The 14,643-nt window shown below is 51.7% G+C and overlaps 1 protein-coding gene across 4 annotated transcripts in view; it reads right to left on the minus strand.

The window, feature by feature from the left end:
- The window catches only part of SIN3B (SIN3 transcription regulator family member B), a 36,379-nt gene that overhangs the window by 11,133 nt on the left and 10,603 nt on the right, over nt 1–14,643 (minus strand). For 3 of the 4 annotated variants that reach the window (XM_064598243.1, XM_064598263.1, XM_064598252.1), the window contains exons 6-10: nt 7,546–7,668; nt 6,363–6,452; nt 5,750–5,868; nt 1,466–1,673; nt 521–637 (exon numbers count right to left, since the gene is read on the minus strand). In XM_064598243.1, the coding sequence (XP_064454313.1) occupies nt 521–637; nt 1,466–1,673; nt 5,750–5,868; nt 6,363–6,452; nt 7,546–7,668 (657 nt within the window). Of the gene's footprint in view, nt 1–520; nt 638–1,124; nt 1,196–1,465; nt 1,674–5,749; nt 5,869–6,362; nt 6,453–7,545; nt 7,669–14,643 lie in introns of those variants that run through there. The other variant, XM_064598265.1, reaches the window with a different exon arrangement.

A 14,643-nucleotide genomic window follows, 5' to 3' on the forward strand; every position in this document is an offset into this window, starting at 1 on the left:
TCCCTTAGTGGTGGAGAACACCCACACACGCACCACACACACGCGAACACGTGCACACACACACAAACACAAGTTCAACTATGGAGATGTGAGTAAGATCTCAGGGTGAGTCAATGGCAACCTCCTGGCTGGGACACTGTGCCCGCGATTTTACAAGCTGTGACCGCTGGGAGAAGGGTGTCCGGGTTCACTAGCTGCATATAAATATATAACGATCTCAATAAGCATTCCAATGAAAAAAATTAAGGTAACTTGAATTAGTTAATTAAATTTAAATAAATATATGTATTTAAAATCGAAAGAAACAGCACCATTGCCTAGCCAGCCTAAAAGCCAGCAAGGCAGAAAAGGGACACTTTTGGGTGCTGCCCCCTGCTGGAAAGTGCTGGAATCCCAGATACTCGAGACTGGGGAGGGTGCGAGGGAGGATCAGGAGGGAGAAAAAGACAAAGTGGAGAAGGGGGTACAGGCTCGCTCGCACTCCACGCCTCCCTGATCCCAGCAACACCAGCACACACACCTCAAAACGCTCATCCTCACAGCGGTGCAGCTGCTCTTCGTAGGGGGTCTTCTTGGAGCTGACGAAAGTGGAGTCCTCTGACCAGGAGGGGAAGGAGACCCAGGTGTCATTCAGCACCTGCACCAAGAGGAAATGCTATGACCAGGGTGGTAGGCCTCGGTGGCCAGAACCATTTACTATGCCGCCCAGCATGAAAGATACGGAGATAAGTAACATTGTAATCCGCATTTTACAGGAAATTATCTTCTCATACAAATAGCAACCTTAATTTTAAAGTGGTTTTAAGAGAAAACAGGACTTTGGTCAAGTAAACAAATCGTACTCTTTCAGGGGTTGGCAAACTTTCTCTGTAAAGGGCTAGATAATAAATATTTTAGGTTTTGCGGGCCAGCCCATCTGTCAGGACGACTGAACTCTGCCTTTGTCCTGATAAAGAAGCCACAGGCACTATGTAAATGAATGAGCATGTCTATGTGCCAATAAAACTTTATTTGCAAACACAGGCATAGGGCCAGATTTTAGTTTGTTGACCCCTGGACTATATATCCTGAAATCAGCAAGCACTCTTGAATTCTGGAAACAGAGTAACAGCCTGTCTACTAACCTCGAAAAAGTATTCCATGGTCAGGCTAAACAGAGACACCAAGGGCAGTGAACCTGGGACACAGCAGGCTCCTGGCAGAAATACACATAAATCTAGATGGAGGAGAATGCCAAAGCCAATGCCAAGGCCACGTGCTCTGCGGCTTGCCAAAGCTACCAGTAGGGAAGGAACCACCATCTCAGCTCAGGCATTTTGTCTGGCCGCATCCCAGCACCGTCTGTTACTCAATATTTAGGGGGCCGACACTCAGTTTTCATGTAAAACATGGGGGTGATGGGTGTTTTTGCGGTGTGGGGGGTGATGCACCACGTAAGCTGACATGAGCCGCCAGGGAGCACTACCTCCTTGCAGATGGCCGTCCTCCCACTGCACTTGGGCTGCTGGTAGGTTTTGGGGAGCGCTCGGTAGCTGGATCCAATGCGCTTGCAAGACGCGTAGTCAATTTCCCGGCTTATTCCATCCCCGGATCTGTCGCTCATGGGTGGGGCGAATGACAGCTCTTTCACCCCCAGGAAGGACTTGAACTGTGCAAAGAGTTCTGGAAATTTCCTTCAGAAATAAAGACAAACAGTAAGTTGGCCTCCCTGGGGCCTTCTGGGAGGGACCTAGTGCTTTTGGGATGGCCTCCTGTAAACGCCCCCTGACGGTGGTCAGAGAGGAGGGCCGAGGCGGAACCAAGCATCAGATGTGTGTAATGTCCTCAAATGTGTGAGTAAATCTGCCTCCCGCCCTTCTGTCACCTGCCAGGTCCCAACACTAACAGGAGAGCCTTGGAACACGCTGGGAGAGACAATTCGGATTGGCAGAAGCTGGGGCTGGTGAAGTTCTTTAACTGGAAAAGGCCGGGCATCAGGCTGGGGATCGGTAAACTACTGCCCGGCTGCCCATGCCCGTCCCTGCAAATAAAGTTTTATTGGTACACCACTGTGTCCATCTGCTTGGTGCAGCCTGCTGCTGCTCCAGCATGAGTTCAGCGGCACCGCCCCTCGGCCCCGACAGGTCGTCTGCCCACCCTCGCTCCAGAGTCGTCCTACCTGAGGGGATCCCCTCCCAGACACCATCTCACAAGTGATTAAACGATCTGTGATTAAACGAGTACCAAATCCTACCGAGGGGCGCCTGGCCGGCTCAGTCGGTGGAGCGTGCGGCTCTTGATTTTGGGGTTGTGAGTTCGAGCCCCACGTTGGGTGCAGAGATTACTTAAAACAATCTTAAAAAAAAAAAAAAGAAAACCCGACCACAAGGAGGCAGGTACTTGGACGGGTGGCACGGCGATCCTGCCCCCCGCAGCCCCCTTCTGTCGTGGACCACACGCTCCCCTCCTGAGATGGCCGTCCACTGTGCCCCACTGTAGGGACCCCATGCCAACTCCACTCACAATGAAAACCCACGAGCACACGGAACTGCAGGGAGGGAAGACATCAACAAAACCCATGCGGAGGACATCTGACATTGCAGCCGTGACAAATGCCCACCGTGAATGCTCCAAAGGGGGAGTGGTCACTCCGACACAGCCCACTCCTGCCCCGACTCTGGCAGATCTCGGGGCCCCGGTGCCTGGCTGCCCCTGGGCGTGCAAACCCAGACCGAGGCTCACACCTCGAGAAAGGCCTTGTCGGGGCGACTGCTAGCCCAGCCAGGTGTCATAGCAAGGCGAGCGAGCAGAGGCCCGCTGCAGTTCTTCATTGCACATCCCCATGGCCCTTCCCCGGCACTGCTCTCGGTGCGTGGAAATGGGAACAGCGGGCCCCAACCCAACACTGCCCACCCGTTCAGCACCTCAAATTTCAAGCTCCTTCATTCTTCTCCCTTAATCCCTCCCCGCCCCCGGCCCCCAACAACGGCGGGAAGTAGGTTTGGCCATTTTGCAAACAACATGCTGCTGGTAGGAAGCAGGGTCCCAATTCGGACTTGGGGCTGGTGACGCACCCAACTGGGCATGCCCGCCCTGCCCAGGCCTCCGCGGGCCCCTCGCCCACCACAGCACGTCATCGTTCCAGCAACAGCGCCCACTCCGCAGTGGGACCCAGACCCAGAGCACTGGATTCTGAGCTCACAGACACACTGCCGTGGGAGTGAGCACGCAATTCAAGCCCATATAAAAAGCCAGCCATGGTTTAGCCGAGGCTGTGTAACAGCGCCATCCTGCTCTGGGCCATTTTTCCTTAAGAGATCCCTACCAGCCTGGGAGAGTGAACCCAAGTGAAAAGGTCACCCTGACGTGTGTATCCTCTCAGGATCTCAGGAAGCACTGCCTGATGACCCTAACTTGACCTCTGAGTATCCCAACCTATGGAGCATGACCTTAGCACTGACTATAGAACCTGGAGACAAACGCCCTTCATTACAGACCTTGCTGAGAAAACCACGATTCGTACAAGTAAGGGAACAGTATGCAGTCACTACCAATGATCATGTAGACTCACATTTCACACTGAAAGACATCCAAGAAATACCAAATTAAAAAAAAAAAAAAGGATGCTGCAGCCCAGCCTGATAGCATCGTGTCCCGAGGGCAGAGGATGAGCGAAGGGCCAGCTTCTGGGCTGGGCCACCCCAGACCCACCCATCACCACGGCAACTCTCTTTGAAGAGTCGTCTCTGAGCCTGAGCGAAGTGAGAGGTATGCACTCTGGGCCTCAGCCTCCTCATCTTTAAAATAGACTGGAACAGGGGTGCCTGCGTGGTGCAGTTAGTCAGGCATCCGACTCTTAGTTTCAGCTCTGGCTGTGATCTCGGGGTCGTGGGATCAAGCCCCGTGCTGGCCTCCATGCTCAGCGGCGAGCCTGCTTGAGTCTCTCTCCCTCTCCCTCTGCCCCTCCCGCTTGGGGTCCCTCTCTAAAATAAATAAATAAATAAATCTTAAAAAAGAAAAATTGAAACACATCAAATGTGTCCATGAGCCCGTATGACGCTTTATAAAAAGAAAGAAAGAAAAAAAAAAAGAATTGGTCCCTAATTGGTCCTGTTAAGACAGGAATGTGACTCATCAACCAGCCATTATAATGAAGGCAGAAATCAAGCATCTACCCTGGGCCGCCGAAAGGTGAAAAATGCTGTTGAGGGTCTCTCTTTTGCAACCTCCAGTGAACCCATAAATGAATCGAGCCACAGAAAGAATGTGGACACCACTGCCTCCTGATGGACAGAGGGACGTGGCGGCAAGGGCTGCAGGTGTGGGGGCGCCACCACAGAAACAGCAGGGAATGAAGCGGGAGGGAGAGACTCACAGACGTGCTCTAACACAAAACCCAGACGAGGCGGCAAGAGTGAGCCGTGTGCTGGACGGTACCTGCGCCATCCTTTGGGTAGGGAGGCACTCGCTCCCAAGTGATACTTTTGAGGGGGGAGGGAGCACAATGGGATGGCCCAGGGAGGGGGTCCTGGGGGCTGGTGAAGGTCCACGTGTGACTTGGGTGGTGGGCACAAGGGGCTTTGCCTACAAATGATTCATCAAGTCATCCATCATGCAGATTCCTGGATCTGTGCTTTATTTTGTATTTAAAAAGAAAACTTAAAAAACTTTTTTTAATTAATAGTAAAGGGCTCAGGAAGCGCCTGTCCCTGGGGATGACTTTAGGGCTAAATAAGCCGCTACACAGTCATTATACAATGTGCACTTGCCACATCCCAGACACTATTTTAAAGGTCTTAAGTGTAGGGCCCACCTGGAGCACTCTGAAACTGTGTGGTACCTCTAGAAATCCCCATTTCCTAACAGGAAAACTAAGACTCAGACTGTCTAAGAAACTTGCCCGACATGACAGAGCTGATGAGCTGGAGGCGACGCTGGGGCCGGCCCACTCCCCTCCTAAAGCGCACTGTGCATGTGCATTCACCTACTAGAAAACCCCTGCCCTGGGCAGCGGCCGCCCCAGCCCCCAGGGTCTGCGCATCTCTGCCCACAATCTGCAGCAGCCTGTGCTGAAAGCAGGCCGCTGACCCCACCAACAGGGCTTCTCTCTGGCCGGCAGGGGTGCCGAGTGGCCATTTCCTTCTTCCTGGCAATTTCCGATTGGCAGAATTTTTAAAAGCACGTATCAAGTGAATCCCCAGAGGATTATACTGGGTGGAGAAAACCCAATCCACAAAGGTTATGTACTATGTAATTCCACCTACATAACACTTCTGTTATGTAAGTTTTAGAGTTGGAGCGCAGATTAGGGGTTTGCCAGGGGTGTGGGGCCAAGATCGGGGCGGGGAGGAGGACGAACGTGGGTGTGGGTAACACAGGTCAACACAAGCATCCCTGTGGTTCCGAAGCCGCTCAGTATCTTGACTGTTGTGGTGGCCACAGGAGCCTTCGCAGGTGACGGAGCTGTACACACGCACGCACACACATACGCGTGCACACGCGTGCATGAAGCGGGAAAACCTGACAAGACGGGTGGACTGTGCGAGTGTCAGCATCCTGGTTGTCGCCGTGGGAGAACAGGGCCCAGGACCTGTCTGTGTTCTTTCTCACTCTACTGCGGCTCAATCTAGAATGACCTCCACCACCATGGCAATTTACAAACAAAAATCAAAGAAAGCATTTACTGTTTCCCGAAAGCGACAAGCAACAGAAAGGTGGACAGAGTTTAGGGATGCACAGCCTCGGGGAGGTCCCGGGAAGTATCACTCACCCGAGAAACGGGCTGACGAGCTGGAGGAGCTCGGAGCCGGACACGAGCTCCTGGTTGAAGAGCGCGATGCAGCGGAGGAAGTTCTCGTAGACCTCCTGGCTCTTCAGCACCCTGCGAACCTGCGGGGAGAGGGAATGAGGGGGCCCTGGAGGGCCAGGCCCCACCCGCACTCCCCACTCCACCCCACTCCACCCCACCCCTCCCTCAGCTCAGACATCACTAGGAGAGCACGGAGTCACCGATGCGCGTGCTCTCAAGTGACCAGTTGTGGTCAGCAGGGCAAGGGGCTCCAGGCAACTAATTCACGGCTCAGAAGGTATGCACGCGCAGGGCCAGCTCGCTGGCTCCTGTCACTGACCCTGGGCGGGAGCCCCATAACCACCCCGGCTTTAGAAAAGCCACACAGCTTCGGGGAGGCCAACATGTGTCTTCAAACCTGCGCGGGTCCCGAGCTCTGCTACCTTCTGCCTGCACCGCTGCCCACAGTGTGAAGCTGGGTGGCGGCCCCTTCTCCCCAGCCTACCCCAGCCGCTGCCCAGCCTACCGGCTCCCTTCCCACGGGCTGTCCCATCCTGCACACCCGAGCTGGGTGAGGCCAGCCTCGACGGCTCACCTTGTCAAAGAAGGAAAACTCCTGCAGGGTGCCGTACTTCCCCACGGCAGCAATGGACAGGTCTTTGGTACCTCGGAGTTTCATTTTCTTCTGTGGAGAGAAATTCCATGCTATGAAGGCTCTGGGCATCTTTGTCAGAGTTAGGGCGTCACCGGCGCGGAGCTCCCTGACAGCAACCGCCACGAGGGGCTGGATGGGGTCTGCCCAGGACCCCTGTGGAGGAAATCTCAGGACCACCCATCTCAGCCTCCGTGGCCTAGTGAAGGCTGCTCCACCCACGATCTGGGCTCTAAATTTCAGCAGTTTAGGGCTTCTGGTAATAGGTGGGAGCATCACAAAATTGGAACAGCAAGGGAGATGTATCCTGGGATGTAGTATCAGAAACTTCTCCCTCTGCCTGTTTTGTCCTGTGGGCTGTAATGGGGTGGCAAGGGGATAGAAAGAAGACAAGATGATCCTAGAGAAGCCTGAGTTTTAAATCTCTGTTAAGAGTTTTGCCTCTAAGCTGGACTTAGCCCAGAAATTGGCTGCGTGCTTGAGGCATCGAAGACCCTACAAAACCATCTCCCAATGCGGGGGTATGTCCAGAGGACACAGAAGCCAGCTCAAAGGGGCCCCATCGGCCAAATCTGAGACAGTTTAGATGCGAAGATGAACAATAAAAGTCACAGATTACAACCCAGAGTCCCTGCTGATGTAGGTGCCCAATAAATGGGGACGAAGGAAAAGCTCTTCCTTACAGTAGAAAGCCAACTAGTAAATGCACAAAAAATGATGGAATTAGAAAGTCACCATCATGGGTGATGAGTGCAACAGGAGATGGATCTCAGCCCCTCTCACTCCTCAACGGGGCTTCTTGTGCAGTGACCAACCTGCACAACTGCATATGGTGGCCTGCCCATGAAAGAGCATGGTGAAAAGGAGAGGACCTAGCGGTACATCCTGTTTCTACAGGAAGAAGTAACACTCCTCATAACAATCCTGTGAGCCACAGGTAATGAGTGAACAGCCACCTTAGAGGTGAGCAGAACTCCTAAGTTCCCACAGCTGGTGAATTCCAGTGAGACCAAGGTCCAGACTCCGCCCATGCCCTGGGCACACTGCTCCGTAGGTCGTCTACAGAGAGGACCCGGTTGCTGGGGGTCCATATAGGTGGACATCTATGTGCACAGCTGATGGTTACCTTGGCTGGTGCAGACACTGGACGGAGGAGCGAGGGCCGAGAGCGCTTTTTGCTGTGTTCCAGATTCTTCTCATGTTCACTCTTCTGGACACTGTTCATTTCACATGGCCCATTTCCTGTGAACTACAAACACAAACACAAGAGGTGATTAGTGCTGGAGAGATATAGCTGAGCCCCTCAGTACTGGCTCTTGGTGTCTGGGTGTGTGGAACCACCTTGGGCTCAGCCCATGGCCCCAGTGAATGCTGCCTGCCACAGGCCAGCAGGGGGCCCCGTCTGCATGCGAGGCAACTCTAGCTCTTCAGATGTTGTTGTTGTTTTTTTTAAAGGATTTTATTTATTTATTTGAGAGAGAGAGAATGAGAGACAGAGAGCATGAGAGGGAAGACGGTCAGAGGGAGAAGCAGACTCCCCGCCGAGCAGGGAGTCCAATGTGGGACTCGATTCCGGGACTCCAGGATCATGACCTGAGCCAAAGGCAGTCGCTTAACCAACTGAGCCACCCAGGCACCCAGATGTTGTTTGTTTTATTAGAGGAGAGACCGGGTACCCAGATTATCACAGTTTAACATGGCTGTGATGGATGACGGTCCCGATAGGTGAAGGAGGGCACAGTGGAGAGACATGAGAGTTGGGCTTTGGCGTGCAGGGCTCACCCAACAGACCACTGACAACAGGGGTCTGCCTGCATGTTTGTGCACCCCACAGTAAGAGAAAGCATTTCAGGCAGGGGACTGGCACGCATGAAGCCCTGGCAGCGAGAAACAGCCGACAGCCACCAGCTTACTGGGGCGGGGGGCGGGGGGGGGGTGTCTTCCAGCCAAGTCTGTATTCTTTTCTATGAATGGAAAAACAGGTCTTGAGGAGTGTCATCACTCACTGGCAGGCTCGTCACTGGTCCTCCCAGGCTCTATGCTTAATAGATAGGAACGCTCATCACAAGTGGGGTATCTACAGGGTGTTGGCAATATTTATGAGGAACAGTTCTGGAAGAACAGTTCAGGATTGCATTTATGTGAATGTGCCAGAAAGCTGAGCAGACATGGGGAAGGCAGACAGACCTCAGGTTCTCTGCAAGATGTGTGCTGGGACAGGGAGGTACCTGGCAATCACCCCATCACCGGACCTGGGACGTGGAAACACCTGAAGGGAGTACTGCTGGCCCAAGGTGTGGGCTGGGTGAGTAAGCTGTGGTGTATCCAAACAAAACAGCCAGGAACTACCAGATACCAGTGTGCTAGCTCTGTGTCTGGGGACAGGCAGACCTGATACATTCTTACAGGAACAAGAAAAAAACCCTAGGGGCAGAACAAACAGGATACCATTTAGTTTTTCTTTAGAATAAACATTTGTTTGCCCCTGTGTAGGAAATTTCTGGAAAGACAGATAGTATAAGATACTTGTGAGTACCTAACTCTGAAGAGAGCAACCAGGAAACTGAGACAAGGAAGGAGAAGTTTACTTTTCAAGCCTTATGTTCTAACTAGTGCTTGATTTTTTCATTAACACGCATGGTTTTTGTACGACAATAACTGTAACAATAATATTAAAGACCTATCATTTAACGACAGGCAAAACCTGGCCCTCAGGGGATTACGCTTCTCTGGAGAAGTTTTCTGAAGATTCAAAGCTACTCTAAGAACCTGAAGTGGAAACATCTTCAACTGCTATTTCTTGTTATAGATGCCAGAATAGGTGCAAGCACCAACTCCTGAAGGAGGGGGCCAGGTGACACCGTGAGCGCTGAGTGGGACCAGGGCCCTCACAGGGAGACCCACTGCTCGCCCAGCCACGCCTCCCCCAGCTGGAAGGCAAGCCCAGTCTCACCCAGTTTCCTTAACACTTCAGACAGTTCTTACTTTTTATAGTTACATGTCACCATTTGTGACCGTGTCAGTTAGATGGACCCTCAAAGACCCTTTGGGCATACTCACCATGCTCAGCCTGTTTTTGTAAATAAAGTTTTATTGGCACATAGCCATGCCCACTGGTTGCCATACCATCCAAAGCTGTTTTCCCCACCATAACCCCATAGCCAAGTCTTTGTGACAGAGACCCACTGGCCTGCAAAGTCTAAGACACTATCAGGCCCTTTACCAAAAAAAAAAAAAAAAAGTTTGTCGACTCTGCCTTAGGCCAAGTGGTCACATTTAATTAGAACAATATCAGATTTCATCTTTAGTTTCTTTTTCCTGCTGTTTTAATAAAAATTCAAAATTTAACATAAAGGACGGTGAGGATAAAGATCAAATTATACAACAGATTCTTTGTGGGTGTTTTTAATAATTTTTAAAGAACTGATTCAATCGTTTGAAATGTACAAGATGCTCTAATCAATGAACTCTGCTGAATTGGTAACAAAATGCTATTTCAAGAAACCGTGTGGGCAGGTGCCTTTCTGAGGGAGATGCTTATTTTTCCGGGGCCGGCTTTGTTGGGGTCCAGCTCCGTAAGTGCTGAGTGGTGCCCAGCAGGGGGAGCCGCAACCACAGCAATCAGAGGACGGGGGCTCCGCTGCCCCCTGCAGCCCGCCCAGCAGAGTCCTGGACACCAGTAAGGCTGCCCTCGAGGCAGGCCTGCAGAGCTCCCCGGCGAGTGTCTGCAGTGCACTGCCCCCCACAGCTCGCAGCCCCTGCCTCACCCAGGCCAAGGACTTTGCTGAGCAAACTTCCAGCGGGCTTAGGGGGAGACCTCCTCACGGCCGCTTCCCAGAGGAGGAACTGAGGCTTGGGGAGGTGACCTGCCAGGGGTCCCTCCACATGCACCCTTGCTCCTTGCTCCAGCTCCCCCCACCACCTCCTGTCCAGGCAGGGCTGCTCTCTCCAGCCTCCTTGTGTGGAGAAAGGGCACGTCTCTGGCCCCTTGATCTCTGCCAGAGCGGGGAAAGCTGGCCTGGGACTCAGCCAGGCCTTTCTTCCCGCGGGGGGGTGGGGGGGGGGCACTGCCCCCGTCTCCCATGCTGCCCCCAGCAACGGCAGAGTTCAGGAAAAGAGCTGCCATAACAGGGGCTGGAGCCGAGATGTAAGAGGCAGATGCAAGAGGACGAGTCAGACAACCCACCAAGCGTGCCCTGCGAGGGGGCGAGTCAGGGCCGGCCGGCATGTGGCAGTGCGCAGCTCCGGCTCCTGGGGGACGTGGAGGCCGAGGGTCTGCAACTGACACAAGGCTGCGCAGCGGGCAGGACGCGGCAAGATCCCTCTGCTCCTCGTCTATGGGGCCCCTGGAGCCAGTAAGGCGGCTCTCTGGCAAGCAGAGGAAGAAATGGGAGTGATCCTAGGACGGCCCAGGACATCATTTGGGAAAAGGGGGCCAAGCCCAAGGAGGGACGCTGCGCTTGGGGGGGGGGGGGCGGCGCTGAGAGTGGACGTGTGGGTGGGGACACGAGGAGGTGGGCTCAGCTGGGAGTGCAGCTGCCTTTGGTGCAGGTGAGCTCCCTGTCCCCCAGGGAGGGGGTCAGGAACTCCACAGGAGCGCTTTGCTCAGCCCTCCCCAGGGGCCTCCCGCAGGCCCGGCAGCAGGCTGGTTGGTCCTGGGGAGGCAGGCGGAGGCCCTGCCGCCTGGGTGGACACTTGGGGAGGGCAAATGGGACGGATGACGTTGGCACAGGGAGGGGGTGGGGACAATCCATCTCGATCCTCCGCCTGCTTTTCCTTAACAATCCCAGCTCTTCTTTCCAGAGCACTGCACCTGTGCTGGGCTGAGCGTGAAGCACTTAAGAGGATGCTGGCTCGCCAAGTCTGAGCAGGAAGGCCGTCATCCCCGTGTGAGAGAGAAGGCAACCAGGCCCGGGAGGTGAGTGAGGTCGCTGGCTCAAGCCCTCCTGAGCGCCTGCAGACGTGGAGTGAGCGTCTCGGCCTGGACTGTGTGCTCCCGGGGCTCTGCCTAGCCCTCCAGCCCCTGAGGATACCCAAAGCTCGAGGCAGGGTGAAGGACAGGCGACAGCTCCAGGACCTGATGTCAACCCCACGGAGAGGCACAGAGCTTCTCTGACTTTGACTCAGGAAGTGCTTCCAGGTGGCATCCCGACTTTGAGGTGGCACTCATGGGCGCTGGAAGGCCATGTGACTCTTGGTGGTACCCAAACCCAGACCCCTGTACCCACCCCACCAAGCCCCTCCCACTTCGAGACTGCTGCCCCCCAGCCCTGCCTCCCACTGCATCTTCCTTTAGAAGCAGGACCCAGGAGAGGTGGTAGTGATGAACTTCAGTGGGGGGTGGGGGGACCTCTCGTGTGCGCAGGCCCCAAGTCACCATCCGAAGCAGAGAAGAACAAAAAGAGGAAAAGGAACAGTCAACAAACTAGGAGTAGAAGGGCGTTTCTTCAATCTGATTAAGGGGTATTTATTTATGAAAAGCCCACAGCTCCCAGCACACTCAGGTGCAAGATGGAAAGCTTTTCCTCTAAGATCAGGAGCAAGACAAGGATGCCTCCTCTCACCACTTCTATTCAACTCAGTACTAGAGGCTCTACTACAGCAATTAGGCCAAGAAAAAGAACGAAAAGGCATTCAAATTGGAAAAGAAGGAAAATCATCTCTATTAGTGGATGGCATGGTAACATGCATAGAAAAAATCCTAGTGAATATACAAAGACTATTAAAGCTGATAAACAGACTCAGCAAAGTCGCAGGAAACACAATCAACACACAAAAATCAGTGGTATTTGTATACACTCATGACCAACAATCCAAAAATGAAATTAAGAAAAAAAAGAGTAAGATATTTGGGGATATATTTAAATAGGAGGTGCAAGACATGTACATCAAAACCCACAAAATGTTGCTGAAAGAAATTAAAGATTTAAATAAATGCAAAGATGCCTCATGTTCATGGATCAGAAGACTTAACATTATCAAGATGGCAATATTCCCCAAAGCAATCTAAAGATTCAATGCAATCCCTATCACAATCCCAATGGCTTTTTCCCCCTTTTTTGCAGAAACAGAAAAGCTGATCTTCAAATTTATATGGAATTCCAAAGGGCTCTGACTAGCCAAAATAATCTTGAAAAAGAACACAATTCAAATCACTTCTTCATTTCAAACTTATGACAAGGTTATAGTAATCAAGACAGTGTGGTGCTGGCCTAAGAAGAGACGTGGGGGATCAATGGATTGGAACTGAACAGTCCAGAAAGAAATCCATACAACTATGGCAACCGGTTTTCAACAAGGGTGCCAGGACTATTCAATGGGAACAGAAAAGTCGCTTCAATAAACGGTGCTGGGAAAACTGGATCTCCACTAACCAAAGAATGAAATTGGATCCCTACCTCACACCATAAAAAAAAAATAAAATAAAATAACTCAAAATGCATCAATGATCTAACTATGAAAGCTAAAATTATAGAAACTTTTAGAGGAAAATACAAGGAGAAACCTTCCTGTCCTTGGGTCTGGCATAGATTCTGCGACACTAAAAGCATGAGCAACAAAAGAAAAAACAGATAATTGGATTTGATCAGAACTAAAAATCGGTGTGCATTAAAGGACACTGACAAAGTGAAAATACAACCTACAAAAAGGAGAAAATTTTTTAATAAGGGCCTAGTATCCAGAATATATATAAAGAACGCTTACAGCTCAATAATAGACAAACTAAAAAATGAGCAAAGGACTTAGACATTTCTCCAAAGAAGATATACAAATGGCCAACAGGTGGGGCGCCAGGGTGGCTCAGTCGTTAAGTGTCTGCCTTTGGCTCAGGTCATGATCCCAGGGTCCTGGTATCAAGTCCCACATCAGGCTCCTTGCTCGGTGGGAAACCCGCTCTCCCTCTCCCACTCCTGCTGCTTGTGTTCCTGCTCTCGCTATCTCTGTCAAATAAATAAATAAAATCTTTAAATTAAAAAAAAAAAAAAGGTACCAAGGATGCCTGGGTGGCTCAGTTGGTTAAGCGTCTGCCTTCATCTGCCTTGATCCTGGGATCAAGCCCCGCATCAGGCTCCCTGCTCAGCGGGACGCCTGCTTCTCCCTCTCCCATTCCCCCTGCTTGTGTTCCTTCTCTTGCTGTGTCTCTGTCAAATAAATAAATAAAATCTTAAAAAAAAAAAAAAAGAAAGAAACCAAATGGCCAATAGGCACACAAGATGCTCAATATCATTAGTCATCAGGGAAATGGAAACCAAAACCACAATGAGATACAACTTCACAATGACTAGACCATAATTTAAAAAGAAAACGGAACACCAAGTGTTGGTGACAGTGTGAAGTACCCTGCTAGTGAGAAGAGATGGTACAGCTACTGTGAAAAGCAGTCTGGTAGTCCCTCAAAAAGTGAAACACAGAGTCACCATATGACTCAGCAATTCCACTCCTAGGTGTAGACCCCAAAGAACTGAAAACAGGGACTCAAACAAATCCTCCTGCACTCATGTTCATAGCAGCATCACTCACAATCACCAAAAAGAAACAACCCAAATGTCCACTATCGGATGGCTGGATAAGCAAAATGTGGTCCATCCACACAACAGAATATGACTCAGCCACAAAAAGAAATGAAACACCGACGCACACTATGATGTGAATGAACCTCAAAAACATCACGCTGAGCGAAAGCCAGACACTAAAGGCCACATGGTGGAGGATCCCATGTATATGAAATGTGCAGAACAGGTCAATCTACAGAGACAGACGCAGATTTGTGGCTGCCAGGGGCTGGGGGAGGGGGAATGGGGAGTGACTGCCCATGGGGACGGGGTCTCCTCTGTGGTGATGAGAATGTTCTCGAACTAGACAGAAGAGCTGGTTGCAGAACACGGTGAATGTACCAAATGCCACTGAACTGTATACTTTAATGGTGTATTTAATGTTATGTGAATTTTACTTCAATTTTTAAGGAAGTCTTACGTTCATAGAAAATACAATGAAAAGAGGATATGGAATGCGCAACCCAGCAGGCCTCAGGCTGTGACGGGAGGAACGAGGCTGATGGTGCAGGCTGCATCCCCAACCTCCCCAGCCCAGGCCCCTCCTCACCCTTCTCTGCCCTCCAACCCCCAGCCTACAGTCACTGCCAAGCCTCAGACTGCCCCCACCGGCCCCTTCCTACAGGGCACTGGTTACAAGCAGGTCTCCACAGCAGGATGCTCTCCACCTC

The sequence above is a fragment of the Mirounga angustirostris genome, unplaced genomic scaffold (assembly GCF_029215605.1).
Source record: "Mirounga angustirostris isolate CCGP_5_RB_7025 unplaced genomic scaffold, mMirAng1.0.hap1 SCAF_1, whole genome shotgun sequence".
Taxonomy (NCBI): Eukaryota; Metazoa; Chordata; class Mammalia; order Carnivora; family Phocidae; genus Mirounga; species Mirounga angustirostris.